Below are 18,828 nucleotides of genomic sequence, written 5' to 3' on the forward strand. Positions count from 1 at the left end.
ACAGAATTGAATGACACTTTCTTCTTCTTTTTTTTTTTTTTTTTTAATGACAATGAAGGAATAACTAGAATTTTTAAGTTAGGACCAAAACTCACAAAAATTCTCTTAGTGTTCTAGTTAATTCTTGTGGTTTGTATAATTTGAAGTTGTTAGAGTATAATTTTTTTTTTTTTTTTTGCAAGTAAATGATTAATAATTTAACATAGTATAAAAGTGAAGAAGGTTATGATCAAATTCAAATTTAATTCCCCACTTTACCCTCAATGTCAATTATATATTTCAACATTTCAATTAAGAAAAATTAGAAAGGTTATGGAGCCCCACTTACCCTGGGCAAGGCTCATACATCCAATAGGGTCAAATTCATTCGGAGCTGCTGATTGATTATATATGCATTGAGACACCGGCCACTAACTTTGAATCTCCTTAATTACTTAATTACGTTGGAAAGCAACAACTTTACATAGTGCTAATGCCCTTTAATCCCAAAAGTAACGGTAACTTTATCATCCTAGTAAATGATAATTCGAATTTGCTAGTACCCGGTTGGCTGTTCCAACCAAATTCTTGTTGTAAACAAAACTCACTTCATATTTTATTGATATTATCTGTTGGAAGTATCATTACATTAATCAAAAGAAAATATAATTTGGTCGGTTATACCTGTCGTACGTTACTCTGGAAAGTTTAAGTTTATAATGTGAGGCTAAAAACTTGTAGAGCTGTGCCACATGCTGGGTGTTCTCTTTATAAAGGAACATAACACAAGAATAATAATAATAATAGAAAAAATCAATATCCGATCCTTTATGTAATATATGCTAATATGCATACCTTTATGTAATTATCTTATACATATAATACTTATAGTTTAATCCTTAGTTGGCATTTGGAATAAGCTTCTCTTGTTCTTGACCTGTCCTATGACAGGCCAGTTAGTTTGCGTTGGAGTTTCATGTTGCTAGTGCGCATGCATGCACTTGATCACCCCGAGCCAGAGCCCAAGCCCAATATCAAGTCGAGTAGGGGTAGTATCTGTTCGGTTGATATCGGTAGGGGTTTTTTGGCCTACTGATTCGTGAAAGTCGGTTAAGTCAGTTAATTATTTGTTACAAGTTTTTATGTTAAGATTTATCTACTTCTTTGTAACTATAAAAATATCAGTAAAGCATATGCTTTATAAATGAAAATAAAAAGTAAATTTATGGAGCACAAACCAAAAGGTTATCCACAAATCAACTGGACAAACACAATAAAAGAGCCTACCAGATAAAATTCAAAATTCAGGCAAGCCAATTAAAATTCGAAGGCGGCGGCATGGGGATTGCCATGTTGGATATATATGATAGGCAAGCCAATGTGGGGGTGGAAGGTGGAATGGACTTGTGCGAATGTGCATGCAGGCTGTGACTTGTTGGTGTAATTGACAGGCAGCTGGCATTGACATGAACCAAGCCCTCCACTCGTGTGTGAGTCCAAGGCATTAACATGGACAAGAGCCAAGTTGTGTGTGCAAGCAAACGAAGCACTTACGGGCTGGGGATTGGCAAACATCAGATAATAAGCTGGTCCATAACTCCTAAACAACGTTCAGCCCACACGCTTAGAGATGACCTCTCGGCACATGGCCTGCTAAACCCCCCAAAATAATTGTTTTACTTGGGTTGGCCTCCAAAAATTCAAAAATTCAAAAATTAAAAAAAAAAAAAAAAAAAAAAAAACACTACCCTCAGCCAAAAGAAATCCTCTAAAACAAAAAAAGCTATATAGTAATTCATTCCCAAAAAAACTATAGAGAAAAGGTCTCTCATAACATAATTATTGAAATACAAATATTTATGAATTTTTTAAATCCAAACCAAAAGTTCCAAAGGAAGCCACCAACTTTTTTTTCTTTTCTTTTTTTAAAAAAATCATATGACATGTCTCAAAACATGATATGACATGTTTTCAACTTTTTCCCTATACCCTTATTGTTCTTTCAAAGTTTCATTCTTTTTTTTGTTGGCAGTTTGACTAATCCCTTTCTTTTTAATTTTCTCTTTTCATGTCTTCATTTTCTTTCTTTGCAAACAAAGAATGCAAAAGCCTAATAAATACATATTACAGTCTTTACAGAAGACTAAAATGTAAAAGAGGCTCGGTATTTAATAAATCCTCTTCCACTTTTATTTCTAATTTTTCTTCCTTCTCTTACCAAATCTCATTGTATTGTGTTATTTTGACCAGGTTAAAAGAGTTAACTACTTTAGTTGCTAGCCTATCACGCTCCCACATAGGCTATAGTTACATTGACAAACAACACAAAACTTAGTAAAACACTAAGTTGTCTAGGTGTTTTATTGTTTTGATGTTGGCATGTTACTATAAGTAAAACCAAATGCCAAGTCTTGTTCATGATTATTCTGTTTTTTATTAGTTTTTATTTTCACATTAATTATAGGGTATTGATGCTTCACTAGTGAAAATAATGAAAGGAAGATTATCTCAAATATCATAGATTCTAAACAGTTCGTATATACTCATGCAGGCGTAGTACGTTGTTCCATGTTGCTGCAAGCTTGCAAAGACTCTTAAGGGTTTTCAATATCATTTCTGATTTTCTTCAATTACTTAAATCCCTTGTCTAAAATAGTTTCTCTTTTCAAACTTGTGATAATTAGAAACTAAACCAGAAGTCATTTTCTTTACACAAGGAGCTAACAAATATAAACAAATCCATAGTTTATGTTAACTTAGTTAGATTTAAGCTACGTTTAACCAAATATTTCACCCAATTCGAACCTGACTCAAATGCTCTTGAAGCCAAGCATGTGAGTATGGTGGAGTTAGAGAGAGAGAGAGAGAGTAATCTTTATTTCCATCTCAAACCGTTAATGCGAAGATGCCATACATCATGCAGATTTAGTTAAATGGGAGCTAAGCCCCATGCTTTTCTTGCCTCCACACTTGTTATACCTTTAATCCCTTCTCCCCCATCCTCTCTTTCCTCTCAAAGAGCATTTACAAAGGAAGTTGTTTGAAGTATCATTACTATCATCAACCCTCCTCTCTATCTTTTACTCTTTGTTTCATGCTTTCTTTTTCATTTTGGATTTGATTTTGGGTTCATAGACAAGATGGTAAGGCCTCCTTGCTGCGACAAGCTGAACCTTAAAAGGGGTCTCTGGACTGAAGAGGAAGATGCAAAGATACTTGCACATGTCTCAAAACATGGCACAGGAAACTGGACTGCTGTTCCTAAAAAAGCAGGTTAATTAATTAGTTCAATCTCCATAATGGATTGTATATATTAGCCTAACCAGAATTCAGTTTATCTAATTAATAATTTGTTCAATCTCTTCTGCAGGACTTAAGAGATGTGGGAAGAGCTGCAGGCTAAGGTGGACTAACTACCTGAGGCCTGATCTTAAGCATGACAGCTTCACACCCCAAGAAGAGGAGATGATTGTCAGGCTTCATTCTGCCATTGGTAGCAGGTGGGATTTCTATATATTTTCTTTCCCATTTGTAATGTTGCGATGCCTATGTATAAGATTCTAATTGCTATTATCTCTCAATGTCAAATTAATTTTTCACATATTTTATTTACTTCTAATTGATTTGGAAGCATTATATATATATATAATGCCTCTTCTCTGTCTCATTCTCTCATGGTTTTGGTGGCCAGATGGTCCATCATAGCCCAACAACTTCCTGGGAGAACAGACAATGATGTCAAGAACTACTGGAACACCAAGTTGAGAAAGAGGCTTTCTGAAATGGGAATTGATCCGGTTACTCATAAGCCCTTCTCTCAAATACTTGCTGACTATGGAAACATTGGTGGCCTCCGACAACCCGGCACAAGAATTGGATCTCTCAACAAAGATTTGAAGAGTGCAGTTATGTTCAAATCTGAACTATATCAATCCCCTTCACAAGCTTTCCAAAACATCAACAGCCAATTGATGCCTGCAATAATGGCAACCCAAGAAGCAAGCCAAGATACCCTTCTGAATTACAATCATTCAGGCAGCCGCTCATTGGATCTTCTTGCCGAGCTGCAGGCTATAAAACTGGTCACAGAGGCCTCATATTACACCAAAAACAAGACCATCCCACCGCCGATAATCTTTGTTGAAGACTTGTTGTCGCCACCGTCGTCGTCATCATCGTCATCATCTTCTCCTACTTGTTCCTCTGCAGCACAAGAAAAGTCACCCCTAGACTTCAGCTGGCATGACTTTCTTCTTGAAGATGCATTTCTACCAGCTGATCCACATGAGCAAGAAATCGTGGCTGAAAATTCATCAAAGGAATTGGCGAGCCAAAAACAAAATATAATACCACAGAGTGAGACCAACAATGAGGCTGCTATACAAGAATGTTTTAAAGCTAAAGGAACTTCATCTGCCTCTGGCATTTCTTTTGTGGAAGCCATGCTAGATCAAGAACCTGAAATGTTCTTAGACTTCCCAAACCTTTTGGAGGAATCATTCTACTACTGATCAATTCCCCTCCAAGTTGCAGATGACATATATATACACACACATGTAATGGGCTGAGCGTAAGAACTTTTTTACTGTTTTCTTTTAAACCTATTCTGCATTTAAGGGTTCAGGGCTAGCTTTTTATCATTGTGTTTTGAAGTTAAAACTATAGGTTTCTAATAGTTTATTCCTAATGCTAAATTTCATGTAATTGGATGGATCACTACTGATCTTTTTCCAGCAGATCATCCTCTAATTGAAATTTTATTTGTTTCAAAGTGGGATCCTTGGCTCGTGTGATCTTCTCAATTTCCTCCCTCGTGTGCTCCGTAAGAGAGAAGCATAAACAGCTCTTTGTTTATTTGAAATTTCTATTGAAAGTTTAGTCTGACTAATATGGATTAAGATCTTCCATGTAAGCTAATTTCACAGTAATTTTCTTAAAGTCATTATTATTATTATTTAAAGTATAAGCTACGAAGGAAAAAGGGAAGTCTTCACCGCTACAAATAGGAAATGATGGTGCATGAAAAAGAAAATGAGACTGCAGGCATAAGAAAATTTGGTAGCTGCCCAAGATACAGAAGGTTTTACTTCCGTTAACTTTTCTTGCTTTCCAAAATGGTTAATATCAGGGTGGAATTAGAATATTTAGTTTGGGGGGACAAAAATTAATTTTTAAAAGGTTTTTTTTTTGGGGGGAACCACCTTGGTTAATATAGTGTCCTGAATGATGAGAGTGATCCCCCATCTCGGTTGATGTTAGTCATCGTTTGGCCTGAAATCTGAAAAAGGTGGCTGGAGATTCCTCTTTTGGAATAAGGACAATTGCTGTTGCATTGATCGATCTAGGGATGATACCACCATGAAAGAAATACAGAACAGCTGCAATAAAATCAAGCCCCATGCAATCCGGTAGAAGGTGCCAGAAAATCCATCAGGTCCTAGAGAGCTATGGACAAAGATGACCATTTTTAAATAATTTTTGGATTTTTCTTAATTCATATAAAACTTATTGAGTAATGTGATGATGTATATCAATACTCTTATTGAAAGAAACGATAATGCGAAAATAATAAAAGTAGTATAAAGCCTTAAGACTGTCTTTAAGTTTTTAATTCTTTGAGTGATATTTACAATATAACATACTCTTATTTATAAGAGAATCATGTTGAATACAAAATAGACTTATACTCTTGTTTGATTAATTAAGTGATAGTCTTTAATTATTCAACTGTAATTCAGTGATAATTTTAAAGTGTGAATATTCTTCAACGGTAATTAAGTAATTATCTTAAACTGTAACTATTATTCTCCATGGTATATTCTAACTCATATCTTACTAAGTTGTATATTACATAATAAAATCTGAATAATAATAGAGGATTATGATCCAAATAATTTTTTCCTTCTTTCTTGTTTATTTTTCCCCCAATAAACGACTTGTAGCACATAGTTAGAATTTCGTATTTAGAAGCAGAGAGAAGAAAAAGGATTCACGGAGTCGGAAGAATGGTTGCGATATCGCTGTACAGAGGAAACCTTCACAGAGTCCCCGATGTGCCTCGTCGATGGCTTATGCCAACCCCTAAAATCTCCCTCAGAGATTTCAGATCCCTCCTACATCGTCGCTCCAAAGCCTTCTCTCGCCTCCACTCCACCACCACCACCACCACCACCTCCTCTAACCCTAACCCTAACCCTAGCTGCTATTCGAACCAACAAAATGGAGCCCCGAAAGAGAACTCGTCCATTGTCGAGCCTAAGTTGGAAGAGGAGAAGCTCGGTGATTGCGGAGAAGGGCCGTCAGGTGAGGAAAAGGATCAGTGTGGATCAGACGGTGGAGGTGATTGCCCGGTGAAACTGGTTGAGGCTTCCGATCCATTGCCTGAGAAAGCTTCTGGCGCGGTTGATGGCGTTGCCGATGAGCAAACTTTGCCGGTCGAAACAAAACCGGCTGACCTGGCAAACCCTAATCCGGAGGTACTCTTGCAAATTGTAATGGAAAACGTGGTTGTTATAAATATTTTGTTTGAAATCGTCCATAAAGTTCAAGCATTTTGCGAATGATCGATAGCTGGTGTTGATTTGGTAAAGAGGAGTTGTGCGCTGAAGAAACAACCAATTCATAAGCAACTAGTAATGAAAGAATAGTCCTTTAGAAGCAACTAAGTTAGACAAACATTATTGGAGAAGGTGATGAATTTCAAATCATATTCCTTAAGAAGCTTAGCTCATTCGAGAATCATAATGTTTTCCTTTACTATTGACCCTGAAAAACTTGAACACATTTTAAAATTCATGAAGTACAAACTAACATGGATTTTAATCCCCAAATTACATGTTTATAATTCTTCATCCCCGCTCTTTAGCTATGCTTGTAAACTGTTTTTATTTGTCGTACTTGCTAGGTAAGCAATAAAGTGGATGTGGTAAATGGTAGAGAGAAGAGGAAAAGGGAAGTTGAGGATAAGTTACAAACTTTGAATGCAAAGAAACATAATCTAGTACAAGCCCTGAAGCAGGTAAGCTCCGGTTTTATATGGCTCTAGTGTGAGATGAGAAGTATTTAGAAGTTTCGTGCTTGCCTCATAGTTATATGTTGTTTTAAGACCTTAAGTTCTATGTTCTTTTTATTGCTCTGACAATGATTTTGATATATATATAGAAACAATTGATGGTGGTTGGCAGATCTTGAATGCAGAGGAGGAATTAAAAAGGCGAAATAGTATGCAAGGAATGGCAATTCGCCCATCTGTTCCACTTCAAGTGGATGCCACAAATGATATTGGATCATTGACTAGGCATGTTACTCCTAGGGCAGGCTTGGAGGCAAACCTTGGTGGTGATATGGAAGGGGGAGAAGCTGATGATCCATTAAACCATAACATTCATTCTCGCCATACGTTTCGGACGAGCAGCATGTCACCATCTTCAGAGTCTCCACTTAGAAGGCCTGCCTATGGTCAACACAACATGGTAAGGTTTCACAATTGCTTAAACTTTTTAATCATGCCGCTAAGTATCTAAGTATGTTTCTTTTTTAATCATGGGCCAGGTTGAGTTGGCCCCATGCGAATACAGACTCATTTCAAAAAATTAAGAACTCATTTTAGGCTCAGCTTAGACCTTTCAAACCTTTAGAACCATATGAAAGGCCCAGGTTTTAGCCTGTTGTAAGATATATGCCACGGGCCAAGTCCTGTCTGGTCTGATTTAAAGTATGGAAACATTAACAGAACAAAATGATATATCTTATGTGGAGCCATTGAGTTGTAGCTCAAGCTTCACTTCCTTCAAATCTAGGAATAGAGAGGAGGGTGATTGTGTAAAGTACAAACAAAACAAATGATATTTGGTGAAGGGATAGCTTGAAACTAAACCTGAAGTTTATGTTTCATATTATCTACCATATTGTTCTTAAATGAGTCTTATGTGCTCTACAACGTAGAGATATAATGTCAACATCAGGTGTACTGGACATGTATATAGATTTAAAAACGTGGCTAAATGTGAAACCAGGGTACCCTTCGATAAAAATCTGAGAAAAATAGTAGAGTTTCAGAATTGACTTTAGTTCTTCATCTAGCACCTTAAGAAGTCTACTTGTGAGTACATAATTGCCAAGTTTGTAATGGGTAACAAGGAAGGGGATCTGAACAGTAATTAGCTAGATGTTCACGTCTAGTAAGTGTAATATGTGGCTTCTCTAGAAATAGTATTAGTTCGCACTTGCTAGCTACTATCAAACACAAACTTGATTGAGTGGCACATTGTTTTGGGTTGGAGCTTGACAAACCATAAAACTTGAAGAAAGAGGAAGAAAGGGGTTTTCAGTTAGTCTCTTTAAGTTTGATTATATCATGCATGATTAGGATCCATATTTTCATGTGTGAAACTATGTAGTGGTATGACGCGCTGGATATAACTAGAAAGGGTTTGCTAGATAGAAGTCCATGCTTTGGGCCTTTGGCTGCTTATGATGAAGTACTGCATATTCATTTTCGGATGTCCCATTTATATGAAGGTTACACTCCCCTCGCGAGCAACCATCGGGGTTATTGGTAGTCCATCACGGTTTGCTCCCCCTGGGCACCAGGGGAATCCTGCAAGCGTGCCTACATTATCTGTATCAGGAACGAATTATGTTGTATCCTCTCCTTCTCCCGCGGCATCTGGTGGTACATCTGCCTTTAGAGATACTCGGCTGCCAAGTCCGTGGAATTAGAAGGTATGCTATCAACATCCTTCAATGTTTCATCAGGCTCTGTTTTCTGTTTTTTGCCAAGCTATGTAAGCATCTGATCAAGCAATGCTACCATGTCGAGTTTTGATAATTAAGCACCTCTTTGTGTCTCTGATCACAAATATGTAAATCTTGGTTTATTTGCCACGTCAGCATATGTGGTCTAAGAAAATCAGAAACTTTTTCCTTGTATCATCCATTTCGAATTATTATTGTCCAGGACTCGGCACTGAAATGTTGTAAACTAAAAGAGTTGAGATGAAATATTGGAATTTGTCTTAAAAGTTTAAAGAGAGTTTTGGTGAGAACTTATCGGACTCTTGAGACCTGTGGATGATATGATGGTCATATGTTCTTACTTTGAGCCAAACTTTGGCCCATATGCAGAAAATTTGTGAGTTCGGACCAATAAGGCAATGGAATTGCTGGAATGTGTGCCAAAAAATATATACCTAGGGAGCCGTGGAATTCATTTATTGCACTTCCTCTTATCCTGCCTTTTTCTAGTTTTCTTTTATTTGATATTTCTTTTGAGAAATGCTTTTTATTTATTTTTTCATTTCGTGTATATTTGCTATATTCATAATTAATTAAAAAATAGATAAATACACCAATAATGGATGAAACATATCAAAACTCTTCAAAAATGTATCGAAATGAATGCCATAATGCAAAGAATCAATTCTCATTCTTTTTGGTTGATCTCTGCCAGAAAAGGTTAAGAGTGGAATCCTAGAATACTTTCTTTTGACTTGTGGCATCAGAAAAAATCGTCTGGATGCGAAGATGGTTGAGGTGACACAAGCATGTTCTTTTTTAAAAAATAGAAAATTGTTTTTGTTTCTTGTGATGCATGTGCTTCTGTTTATATTTGCTTGTACCTTTTTGATTCACACATATCTCCGATTTTATAATGTCGTTCCCGAAATGGCCTAAAAAATCGGTGTGAAAGGACATGAGCAAGATAGCCATGTGCTTTTTTGTACGAGAAGACCAAATAGGTTCTCAGTTCTCTCCATTTTAATTATTTTCTTGCAATTAACGGGGTACATGTAATTTCTAAATGACAAAATAATATTATAATACAAATACTCTTGATAAAAGTAATGACAATTATAAAACTAATAATAACAAGAAGAAAAATACTGCATGTTCACACAAGAAAGAAAGAGAAAGAGAATTTAAAATAAGGACTTTTATTTTATAAAATAGTCTTAATCGATTGAGCTACTTCTCTTAAAAAATTATAAGTCGATGTGGACAATGGATGGGAAGAATAAACGAGTTCCTGTGCAACTACAGAGAACTCAATAATCAACCGATTTGCATTTACAGCCCCATAATTAATGAACCCTACTGTAGTTTTACTATTTGGTTAAGTACGGGAAAATGTCATATTGTGAAAGAGGCCCAGAAAATCAGGTTTTTTTATTTATTGTCCACGTAATACGAATCAAACATGGGTCACCCCCGGTTACCAATTCGGGTTTGGCTTCTATCCGATCATTCATGGATAGACCGACGTATGATCTTGATTCTTGATCATAAAATTCCCTATTATTCTATTTAATAACTTTTTTTTAAAAAAAAAAACTTTCGTGTCGGCTAGTAATTTGTAATAATGACAAAATTAGTGGGCATTTAAACTTAAAATATCTCACATGAATGCAACTATTAAAAGCTAGAAACAGATCAAGTCAACGGTCAAACACGTCACAGACCTTCCATGTCCTCCGCCCCCGGCGCATGTTAGACCAAAGCAGCATTAGATCTCGCCACTCACCGCACAAGTCCCTATCCAATGAACCCCACACTCTGACCAGAGAGACCTCTCTGGCTCTGCCCATACCCGCCAACATACCCATTATACTCCCCTCCCCCAAATGCCCAAACCCCCTCTTCCTCCCTTTCCTTCTTTTTCTCCCCACCAACGCCCCACAACATGGCTCACCATACCACGCAGCGGCGCAACTTAGCAAACCCAGAACCACCCAAGCCATCCATGGATCCCACTCTCAAAAAGCACCCCAAACCCACCACCACCCACCACCAGATAAGAGCAAAACCAGATACCCCTATACCCTCTAAACCCTCTTCCATGTCCCACCACATTTCAAGATTAAACCCATATCACCAAGTCCGTACACCCCAAAAGCCAATTTTGGTAGACACTCGTTTGCAGGCCAAAGCCATGACAGTTTCTATGGTGGATTCCTCCAAGTTTTCCCTAGCCAGGCCGAAGCTAGAAAGGGAGAGTAAAGCGACAAAGGATGTTTCTAAAGGCAAGTTGGAGAGATCGTCCAAAGAATTGGATAAGAAGCTTAATGTGGTGAAGGTGAATGATAAAAGGAAAGAACTTGATGACGGGTTTGATTTTGAGGGATTGTCAGAGAAACTGAAGGATATAGAACTGGAGGATCTTCAAGATGGGCATGATGGTAAGAGACCGTCGGTTTCATTGGCTATGAGAGGCGGCAGAAGGAGGTCTTTCTGTGGCTCACGGGTGGAGCTAGCAGATGTCTTTGCAAGCACTGGTGTCAAAGTGGTTTCAGTTGATATGCCACCGTTTATGCAGATCCATGCTGCAGATTGTGCAAGAAAGGCTTGCGACAGTCTAGAAAAGTTGTCCTCCAAGACGCTTGCCTTAACTATCAAGAAGGTAAAATTGTTTATTGCACTCTAATTAGGTCCAATTTTGGTCAAAACTCATTTAATTAAGCTTGTTGATTTTGTGATGTGGGTATGTGAATTTGAGATTGATTAGTAAACCATTTTGTGGGGTGGTTGTGATTTTGCAGGAATTTGATGGGGTGTATGGGCCAGCCTGGCATTGTATTGTGGGGACAAGTTTTGGTTCTTTTGTGACACATTCAGTTGGTGGGTTTATGTATTTCTCAGTGGATCAAAAGTTGTATATCCTCATGTTTAAGACCACTGTACAAAGAGCAGAATGATTTAGATGATTAGGAACAATTGGCAGATAAACTATTTTTAGAATAGGAAGTTTTGGAAGGCTAAGGGTAGTTACCCTCCTTCTGTGTGCACTGTGATTATACATGGCTTTTGTTCAGGAAAACAGATGGAAGTTTCTCTTTTCTTTTTGTTTAAGGACCTTTTCTAAGTGGTCTAAGACAGTACTTTCTTTGTAATTGCTGGGGTTTAGTAATAGAGAATTCCTTTTTACCTGGCCACATGTTGGGAGATAAGTGGTCCGGGAATTTTATCAAGAGTATATATATATATATATATTTAAACATCACTTTAGCTTAAAAGTCAAGCCAATGAGTTTAAGTGTACTTAGTATATTAATTACTATATTTTTTTTTTTTAATATGGAATTCAACATTGTAAGTGCACTCATAATAATTTCTTTTACATTAACCCAACTCTCTTTCGCTTGTAAGTCTTTAACATTTTCAAGAATGTCTCACATTAAGAGTTGCTCCAAACACAACTTCAAACGAGATGTGTCCAAACATGAGTCCCATGAACTTAACCATAACTCAGATATTACTTGTTGGGGGAGATGAACGGTTAGAAATTTTTTATGAAGAAGGTATTAATATATATATATTTGATCATCACTCTAATCCAGAAGTTTAAGCTAATAGATTTGGATATACTTAAATATATAACTATTTTTCTTCTTTATACTCTTTCAACGTGGAACTCAACAATTATAAGTATATTCACAAAATAAAGCTTCAAATTTCTTAGTTATTTTCCTTCTTTTTTTTTTCTTTTTTTTTTTCATTGGAGGAAATGGGAATGGGATCTTCTCCATTTCTGTTAAAGAAACCGAATAGTGCAATATAAAAGGGCAAAATGATCTTTTTCAATTTTGTAAAAACTATTTTACCTTCTTGTTTTACTTAACCGGTCTCCGTTTCAAAGGAAATGGATAAATCATTTTGGGAGGAAATGCTACCCTTGTCTTAAGAAGAGCCTGCAGACGTTTGATGCTACCAAGGTTCTACTTTGGTTTCACTCATAGGCTCAGAGCAATGTGATGTGGCATGGCTTTCACTCAGTTTATCAATTATTTACACGTTACCCTCCTGAGTCCTGACCATTGCTGCCTGCAGTTTTACAGAAGCATTTATTCTAAGATATGATGATAATTTTAGTGCCTGGTCCACAACAATAAAAAGGGTTTGGATGCACACATTCTTCGTTTGACTTCCTTTGATACCGTAGGACATCTTCATGACAAGGCTGGAGGTTTGTCATTGCTTCTCTTTTCTTTCTTTTTTTTATAAACTTTTAAAATAAATAATAATTTAAAACGCGTATTTTATACAAAATCTAAAGCCGATAAAAGCATAGCCTCATGTCTTGTCCAGTTTTAATGGTTGTACAAGCATGAAAACAGCTCTAGCGTTAACTTGTGCTTGTGTTATTTCATAGAATAGTAATTGATTCAGTTTTGGTCTCTAAAAACGACATGTAACCATCCAGTTCATAATGCTTACAGTTTCTTTCCAATTGATTGATCTTTCTGTTTCTGAAACTCAAGTGGGATCCAGTAATAGTATCATTGATGGGTGGTGGAAGGGACCCTACGATGTAACCTTTTAACAGTCCAAGGGTCCCCAAATTGTTTTATCTTGATTGGTCGATTGGGGCCTTGCGTTCAAGTCCATGAAGAAGTGACTAGGTAGTCCCTATATGTAGATAGAGAAGGGAGAAGCCTAGTCGACATGAGTGAATGGCCTTGTACCTCTGTCCAATTTCAAATTTGAGTGTAGGCCTCAACTTGTTGATCCCATCATAGCCCACCCTACGTTTTCTAGCTTGCAAGCCTAATACTCAAAACAAGTTATCAAGTGGGAAGAAGAGAAAAAAAACAAGAGAGGAGAAATTGCAAAATTGACTCTTGGGGTTTGACCATTCAAATAACTTTTTGAGAAACGGTAAAAATCATTTTCTATCTCATTTTTCATCATCTTCACCGTGAGCTAACAATAACCTGGCAAGCTTCCATCTCATCTGAGTATGCTACTTGCTTCCCCTAGTACCTCTTTTGTTTCAAATGGGTGCTTTCCCTCTCTCTCTCTCTCTCTCTCTCTCTTTGTGTGTGTTGAATGTGTGCAAGATTGAAGTTACCGGAGGGAATATGAATATTTCCTTTACCTTCTTTGAGGCCTTGGTCGACCCTCCTTATATGGAGAATGATCCTCTCCATTCCACTTGAAATGGAGAGGATCCATTTCCTCCTTATATAGGGGGTCGAATCCCTTCCAGCAATAAGGAAAGTGTAGGGAAAAGGATAACGTCTAATATTGCCCCTCTCTCAAGCAATGTGCAACACGATAAATAGTGAGGAATAAGATGTTTGCTCAAAATGGCAAGACTTGCTGGCTACTTCCGTTTGGTCTTAGTTTCCTAAACATGCAAAATTTCAAAGAGAAATACTCAAACTCTACATGGAGCTTGAGAAATGGAGATTAAACAAAGTTAAACTAAGGTTTAGTCGACTGTTCTGCTACTCGCCATATTTGCCACTACATGAGAAATGAACTCTAACCCGGATTCGGCTTGGGGTGCGTCTCCTTATGTTCCATGGGCCTTCATGACCCCATAATGAGATGTTGGTTGAGCCTTTGACCCTCCATAATAACATGCTAGGTAGGTGACTGACCCCAATATAGGCTAAGTGTTACGATCTTAGTGTTCTACATGGATTAAGTCTAATCTTAACCATGTGTATATAAGCTCTTAAGCATTAGTTCACCCTTGAAAACCGGCTTAACTTAACCCATGTAGGACACTAAAATCGTAACACTAAGCAACTAACCCTTCATGAAAGAACGTTGACTAAGTGACCAATCATCCAGATATACTGGATGACTAACCATATGATAAGATCTTGGTTGAGTGATCGACCCTTTGTATAGCTCACACGAAGGGTAGTTGGGAGATAACTACGTATGTGTCAAATGCCTCTTTATTTTAGCTTCTAACCTAAGACAATCTTGCATTTCCTGCTAACATACATTGTGCTTCTGATTTCAAACTTGAAATTAATTAACAAGGTGAATCAATTGCGGATAGAGATTTGGATAGAGCTTTAGTTCAATGATGAACGGAATTTGCATTCTCAGCAATTAAGCTATTCAAATTTTAAGGTGTTACCCGAAGAACAAGCGGGATCTGCACTTCAGATTGTCTGGAATTAATAGATTCTCCTTTTTTTCTTTTTTCTTTTTTAATGTGAGCCGTTCAAATTTTAGTGAAATTAGAATAGGAAATATTCGATCATCCAAAGAGAAGTCCTTGCAATTTAAGTTCCAACTGAATAGGAACTTAATTTATGGACAAAAGAGGTAGGCAAACCTTATCACGACTTTGCTTAATGTGTGAGACATCCTTTGCTTTTTCTTTTTAATTTTTGAGACACGTCTACTTGGCATACAGTATCTTAAAGGAACTTTGTACTTTCAAAAGTCACTTCAAATTTTGAACTTGGCCCTTCGTGTTTGGGGCACACCTCTTTGTCCTTAACTTTTTATCATCAATCATTAATTATAAACCATTTATTTGAGATAATAGTATTTCTATATAATTGTCGTACAATTGAGATAAAATGACAGTAAAAATTAATGATTAAATTTTTTTGTAAGTGTTTATTTTCATTGCCGCATTATCAAGTTATAACAATGTACTAATTTTTTTTTTTTTTTTAGAGATCCTAGTATAATGGGATATCACTCACCTCAAAATTTTAAGTTTATAAGTTTAAGTATAACTATATTATATTAACCACTTATATTTATAACGTGTTTTCTACACAAGACTCAATTTTTTTTATACTTATTTATATATATACTAAATAGTTAATTTATTTATTACAATTCCATTTCAACTTTATACTGAAGAGATAGATACCAAACCTTCACATTTAAAGATAAGAAATCCCAAAACTTTTGGAGTGTTTACTGTAAAGTTCCCATGAAGTAGTCAAAATTTGTACAAAAGGAAAGCAAAGAAGAAACTAAACGCCAACTTTATTATCATAACATTGAACTTAACCGTCATTTGTCAAGGAATTCTGAAAGTAGATGAACAAATTGTATCTATCACAATATTCATCCCTTTACATGTCAATAACCAGTTAATACTCTAGGGTTTACAACATTTCAGGTTTGGCTATCGAGATTATTCCAATAAAGGAAATGTTCAAATTTACATATTCAATCCAAACCTATCAACACTCGACACGTTTAAAGTTCAATTTTCGCTTTACAATTTAATCAATATATACACGTGAAATGAACGTTTGCTTGTCCCATGCACCTTTGCCCTATTTTAGGGATTTTTTATCATTCATGTTTGCATGGTACACTTTTGTCCCTACTTTGAGGAATCTCATTTGTGCCAATGACATGAACTTTTACCTCTTATTCTAATGATTCTCATTTATGCCCCCTTTAACCTTTGTCCGTATTTGTGTTGCTCTATCATACCGTATAACACCACCCGCTCTAATACTACTTGGTGCAAAGATTGATATCTTGGAGAATATTTTAGTGAAACGCGACCATAATGTAAAAGGTTGAAAGACTACTCAACCAAAAGTTTTAGTCTATAAATTTGGACATAATTATGTTATATTAACCATTAACACTCGTGACATCTTTTTAACTTGGGATTCAATCTTTTTACCCTTCAAACAAAAATTGCAACGGAGCACACAACCCTTTTGGTGCTTAGCACGTGCAATTTGGATGAGGGGGTTGGGCATGAGTCATGAGGATGATAATGAAATCCTCACAGCTTGATTCCAAACATGTAAATTCAAGCACGTTTCCAGAAACCCATTGGAGAAGAGACCAAAAAAGTGGGAGTTAGTCCTTCTCACGCACCCATCTGTGACATAATGGGCTGTCAATCCCGCGTGAAATGGAAACTATCTTAGCATGAAAGGAAGAGACTTTTTTGGGCTTAATTATATTTGCTTAGCTCAATATCATTTTTCTGCAAAGGCAATTGGTAGAAGATAATGACTAATGTGGGTTCGGTTCATTTTGTGTTGAAGGGGGCAGCAGTTAGGCAGTGATGGTGCCCAAGCTGGAAACCTCTTTCTCTCTCCCCCTCTCAAAGTATTTATCACTTGCACCAACCCCTGTGGCTGTGGCTGTGTCCACACAGTGGCTATTCTCTGACGTATCTTTAGGTTGTGCTTTACTCTTTCTTTTTCTCTCTCTCTCTCTCTCTCTCTCCAGAATAAGATGGGGAACTGCCTTTCACATCAATAGTAACTTCGCCATATGGCCGGGGTGAAATTCGCATTCGTCTGTCGAATTAGAGTCGTGTTGAATTTGACAATTTGTGTTGAGTTTGTGGGTCGTGTTAAATTTGTCAGCCTTTATGTCATATTTTAGGTTTGAAACATGTCGAATTAAAAATATAAGACTATATAGATCAACCTTAACCTAATTCATTTAATTTAACAAATTAAACTAACATACTAATTTTGTGTTAGATTCACGAGTCATAGGTGGATTTTACGGATTCAGATACTTACCATTTTCTTCTTTAAAATGAGAGGCAGGAAGAATAGCAGGGCTGTGAGAGGGACTTTCTATTTGAAAACGACTCCCTTACTCGAGTGAATAATAGAGTAGAATAATAAAGAAGAAAGAGAAAAAAGAAAAAAGAGTAGAATAATAACAGGATCCATATCAGGATTCTACTGTTTCCCAATTGCATAGCCTGCCATATTGGTTTTACACCTATATAAACTACTATATTTATACTTGTTGAGGCTCAATTAAATATGATCAGCTAGTGATAAATTATTGCTTGAATAGGTCTTAAAAATTCCACCTCTATTAATTTAATCATATGTTCTTAACAAGTTTATTGTTGTTTTATAATTTTGAACATCAAACAAAAAAAGACACACGGTTCTTTCTTCTTCTTTTTTTCTTCTTTTTGTTTTTTAGATCGAGAGGAGCCTAAACATTTTAGTAATGTTATATTACACCTTCACACCCCCCTTTTGTCTCACTGGACTAATATGGTAGTGTTTATTAACTTTTATTTTTTATTTTTTTAACAAGAGCTAATCCTAAGAATAATGATTATTGCTACATCAATATAATAAAATAAGAGCGGAATAAAAACGTAATATATAGCATTATCCATTGTAAAATACCCTTTGTGTCGATTGTTTTTCACCTCGGTTTATGCCTCTTTAACTTTTTCTAGCACTCCAAAAGATTCTTTCTCCTCCTGTTTTTTTTTTTTTTTTTTTTTTAACAAATTATCTTCCCTTCATCATACACAAAGTGCTCAGTAGTTAGCAACTTGATAGTTCATTAGATTATGGTTTTTCTTTTTGTAAAACAAGAAAAAAAAAAAAAATTGGTTATAAATGACTAGGTTTCCTTTACTTTACGAGAAGTGATTTGATTTATTGACCGCCATTATCTTTAACCGATTAAACTACCATTTATCTTTGGGGGCTTTAAAGTATCTACTTGAATATGCTCTAAAAGATCTAAAGATGAAATGCACAAGTAGATATATTTTTTCCTTTGGCTTCCTCTTATTTTCATTATCTTTCCTTCCATCACCTCCAAATATGCATAAATAGAAACTCATATTTGGTCTTTCACTTTCTTTTTTTATTTATTTCCTTTTCCTTCACTATTTTCTTTTTATTCTCTTTTCTCTGCCGTCCTATAATAAATCCATGGTTACGGCAAGTGCAGCTTTGGCTGTACCCGTTGACCCCACCCAGTTGGTTCTTGATGCAATCAATTTTTGCCGACCGCGTTCAAATTGTTCAATACACGCGAGAGTCTCTTGCTCTCGCCCACTACCTCATGCGGTCGATGTAATTTTGACTTTTTGGGCTGAACAAATCGGGCAGTTTAGTAAATTACGGGCCAGAAAAATGCACGTGGCCTTCAGGACTGAGCGAGTACTATTTGTATATTTACGCCCGCGATTGTGCCTACTGTTGGAATTCGATGACTAGATCCTCCGGGAAAGCCTCTGAGTCTCTAAGTTTGAGCCTCCCATGTCTCTATCCGCTTGGACTGATTACGACTAAAGAGCACAATGGGCGTACTGCGCCTCCCTTCAATTGGTTTGGGTGGA

At 36.5% G+C, this 18,828-nt stretch overlaps 4 protein-coding genes across 4 annotated transcripts in view; all 4 read left to right on the forward strand.

Annotated features, from left to right (window-relative positions):
* The window catches only part of LOC132173541 (transcription factor MYB35-like), a 3,276-nt gene extending 2,201 nt beyond the window's left edge, over window positions 1-1,075 (forward strand). Inside the window, exon 3 of the mRNA XM_059585054.1 lies at window positions 931-1,075. Within this exon, the coding sequence (XP_059441037.1) occupies window positions 931-1,075 (145 nt within the window). The remainder of the gene's footprint in view (window positions 1-930) is intronic.
* A 2,044-nt stretch (window positions 1,076-3,119) lies between these two features.
* LOC132176661 (transcription factor MYB35-like) lies at window positions 3,120-4,490 on the forward strand. Its single transcript, XM_059588930.1, has 3 exons — window positions 3,120-3,252; window positions 3,350-3,479; window positions 3,671-4,490. Exons 1-3 carry the CDS (start codon window positions 3,120-3,122, stop codon window positions 4,488-4,490), a joined length of 1,083 nt encoding a protein of 360 aa, XP_059444913.1.
* Window positions 4,491-5,941: 1,451 nt separating this feature from the next.
* Window positions 5,942-9,026, forward strand: LOC132176551 (uncharacterized). The gene is made up of 4 exons (XM_059588791.1): window positions 5,942-6,455; window positions 6,884-6,997; window positions 7,164-7,451; window positions 8,500-9,026. The coding sequence occupies exons 1-4, from the start codon at window positions 5,985-5,987 to the stop codon at window positions 8,698-8,700; spliced, it is 1,074 nt and encodes a 357-aa protein (XP_059444774.1). The 5' UTR covers window positions 5,942-5,984; the 3' UTR covers window positions 8,701-9,026.
* A 1,440-nt stretch (window positions 9,027-10,466) lies between these two features.
* LOC132175585 (uncharacterized) lies at window positions 10,467-11,939 on the forward strand. Its single transcript, XM_059587562.1, has 2 exons — window positions 10,467-11,377; window positions 11,517-11,939. The coding sequence occupies exons 1-2, from the start codon at window positions 10,661-10,663 to the stop codon at window positions 11,670-11,672; spliced, it is 873 nt and encodes a 290-aa protein (XP_059443545.1). The 5' UTR covers window positions 10,467-10,660; the 3' UTR covers window positions 11,673-11,939.
* Window positions 11,940-18,828: the final 6,889 nt, after the last annotated feature.

Source organism: Corylus avellana, chromosome ca3 (genome assembly GCF_901000735.1).
Source record: "Corylus avellana chromosome ca3, CavTom2PMs-1.0".
Lineage (NCBI taxonomy): Eukaryota > Viridiplantae > Streptophyta > Magnoliopsida > Fagales > Betulaceae > Corylus > Corylus avellana.

Excerpts from the sequence above, each read along its gene's own strand:
- LOC132176661 (XM_059588930.1), top strand. The coding sequence starts at position 3,120 with ATGGTAAGGCCTCCTTGCTGCGACAAGCTGAACCTTAAAAGGGGTCTC. Across the intron at positions 3,253-3,349 it reads TGCTGTTCCTAAAAAAGCAG|GACTTAAGAGATGTGGGAAG; the intron begins GTTAATTAATTA and ends TCTCTTCTGCAG. Across the intron at positions 3,480-3,670 it reads CATTCTGCCATTGGTAGCAG|ATGGTCCATCATAGCCCAAC; the intron begins GTGGGATTTCTA and ends TTTGGTGGCCAG.
- LOC132176551 (XM_059588791.1), top strand. The coding sequence starts at position 5,985 with ATGGTTGCGATATCGCTGTACAGAGGAAACCTTCACAGAGTCCCCGAT. Across the intron at positions 6,456-6,883 it reads TGGCAAACCCTAATCCGGAG|GTAAGCAATAAAGTGGATGT; the intron begins GTACTCTTGCAA and ends CGTACTTGCTAG. Across the intron at positions 6,998-7,163 it reads TAGTACAAGCCCTGAAGCAG|ATCTTGAATGCAGAGGAGGA; the intron begins GTAAGCTCCGGT and ends GGTGGTTGGCAG.
- LOC132175585 (XM_059587562.1), top strand. The coding sequence starts at position 10,661 with ATGGCTCACCATACCACGCAGCGGCGCAACTTAGCAAACCCAGAACCA. Across the intron at positions 11,378-11,516 it reads TTGCCTTAACTATCAAGAAG|GAATTTGATGGGGTGTATGG; the intron begins GTAAAATTGTTT and ends GTGATTTTGCAG.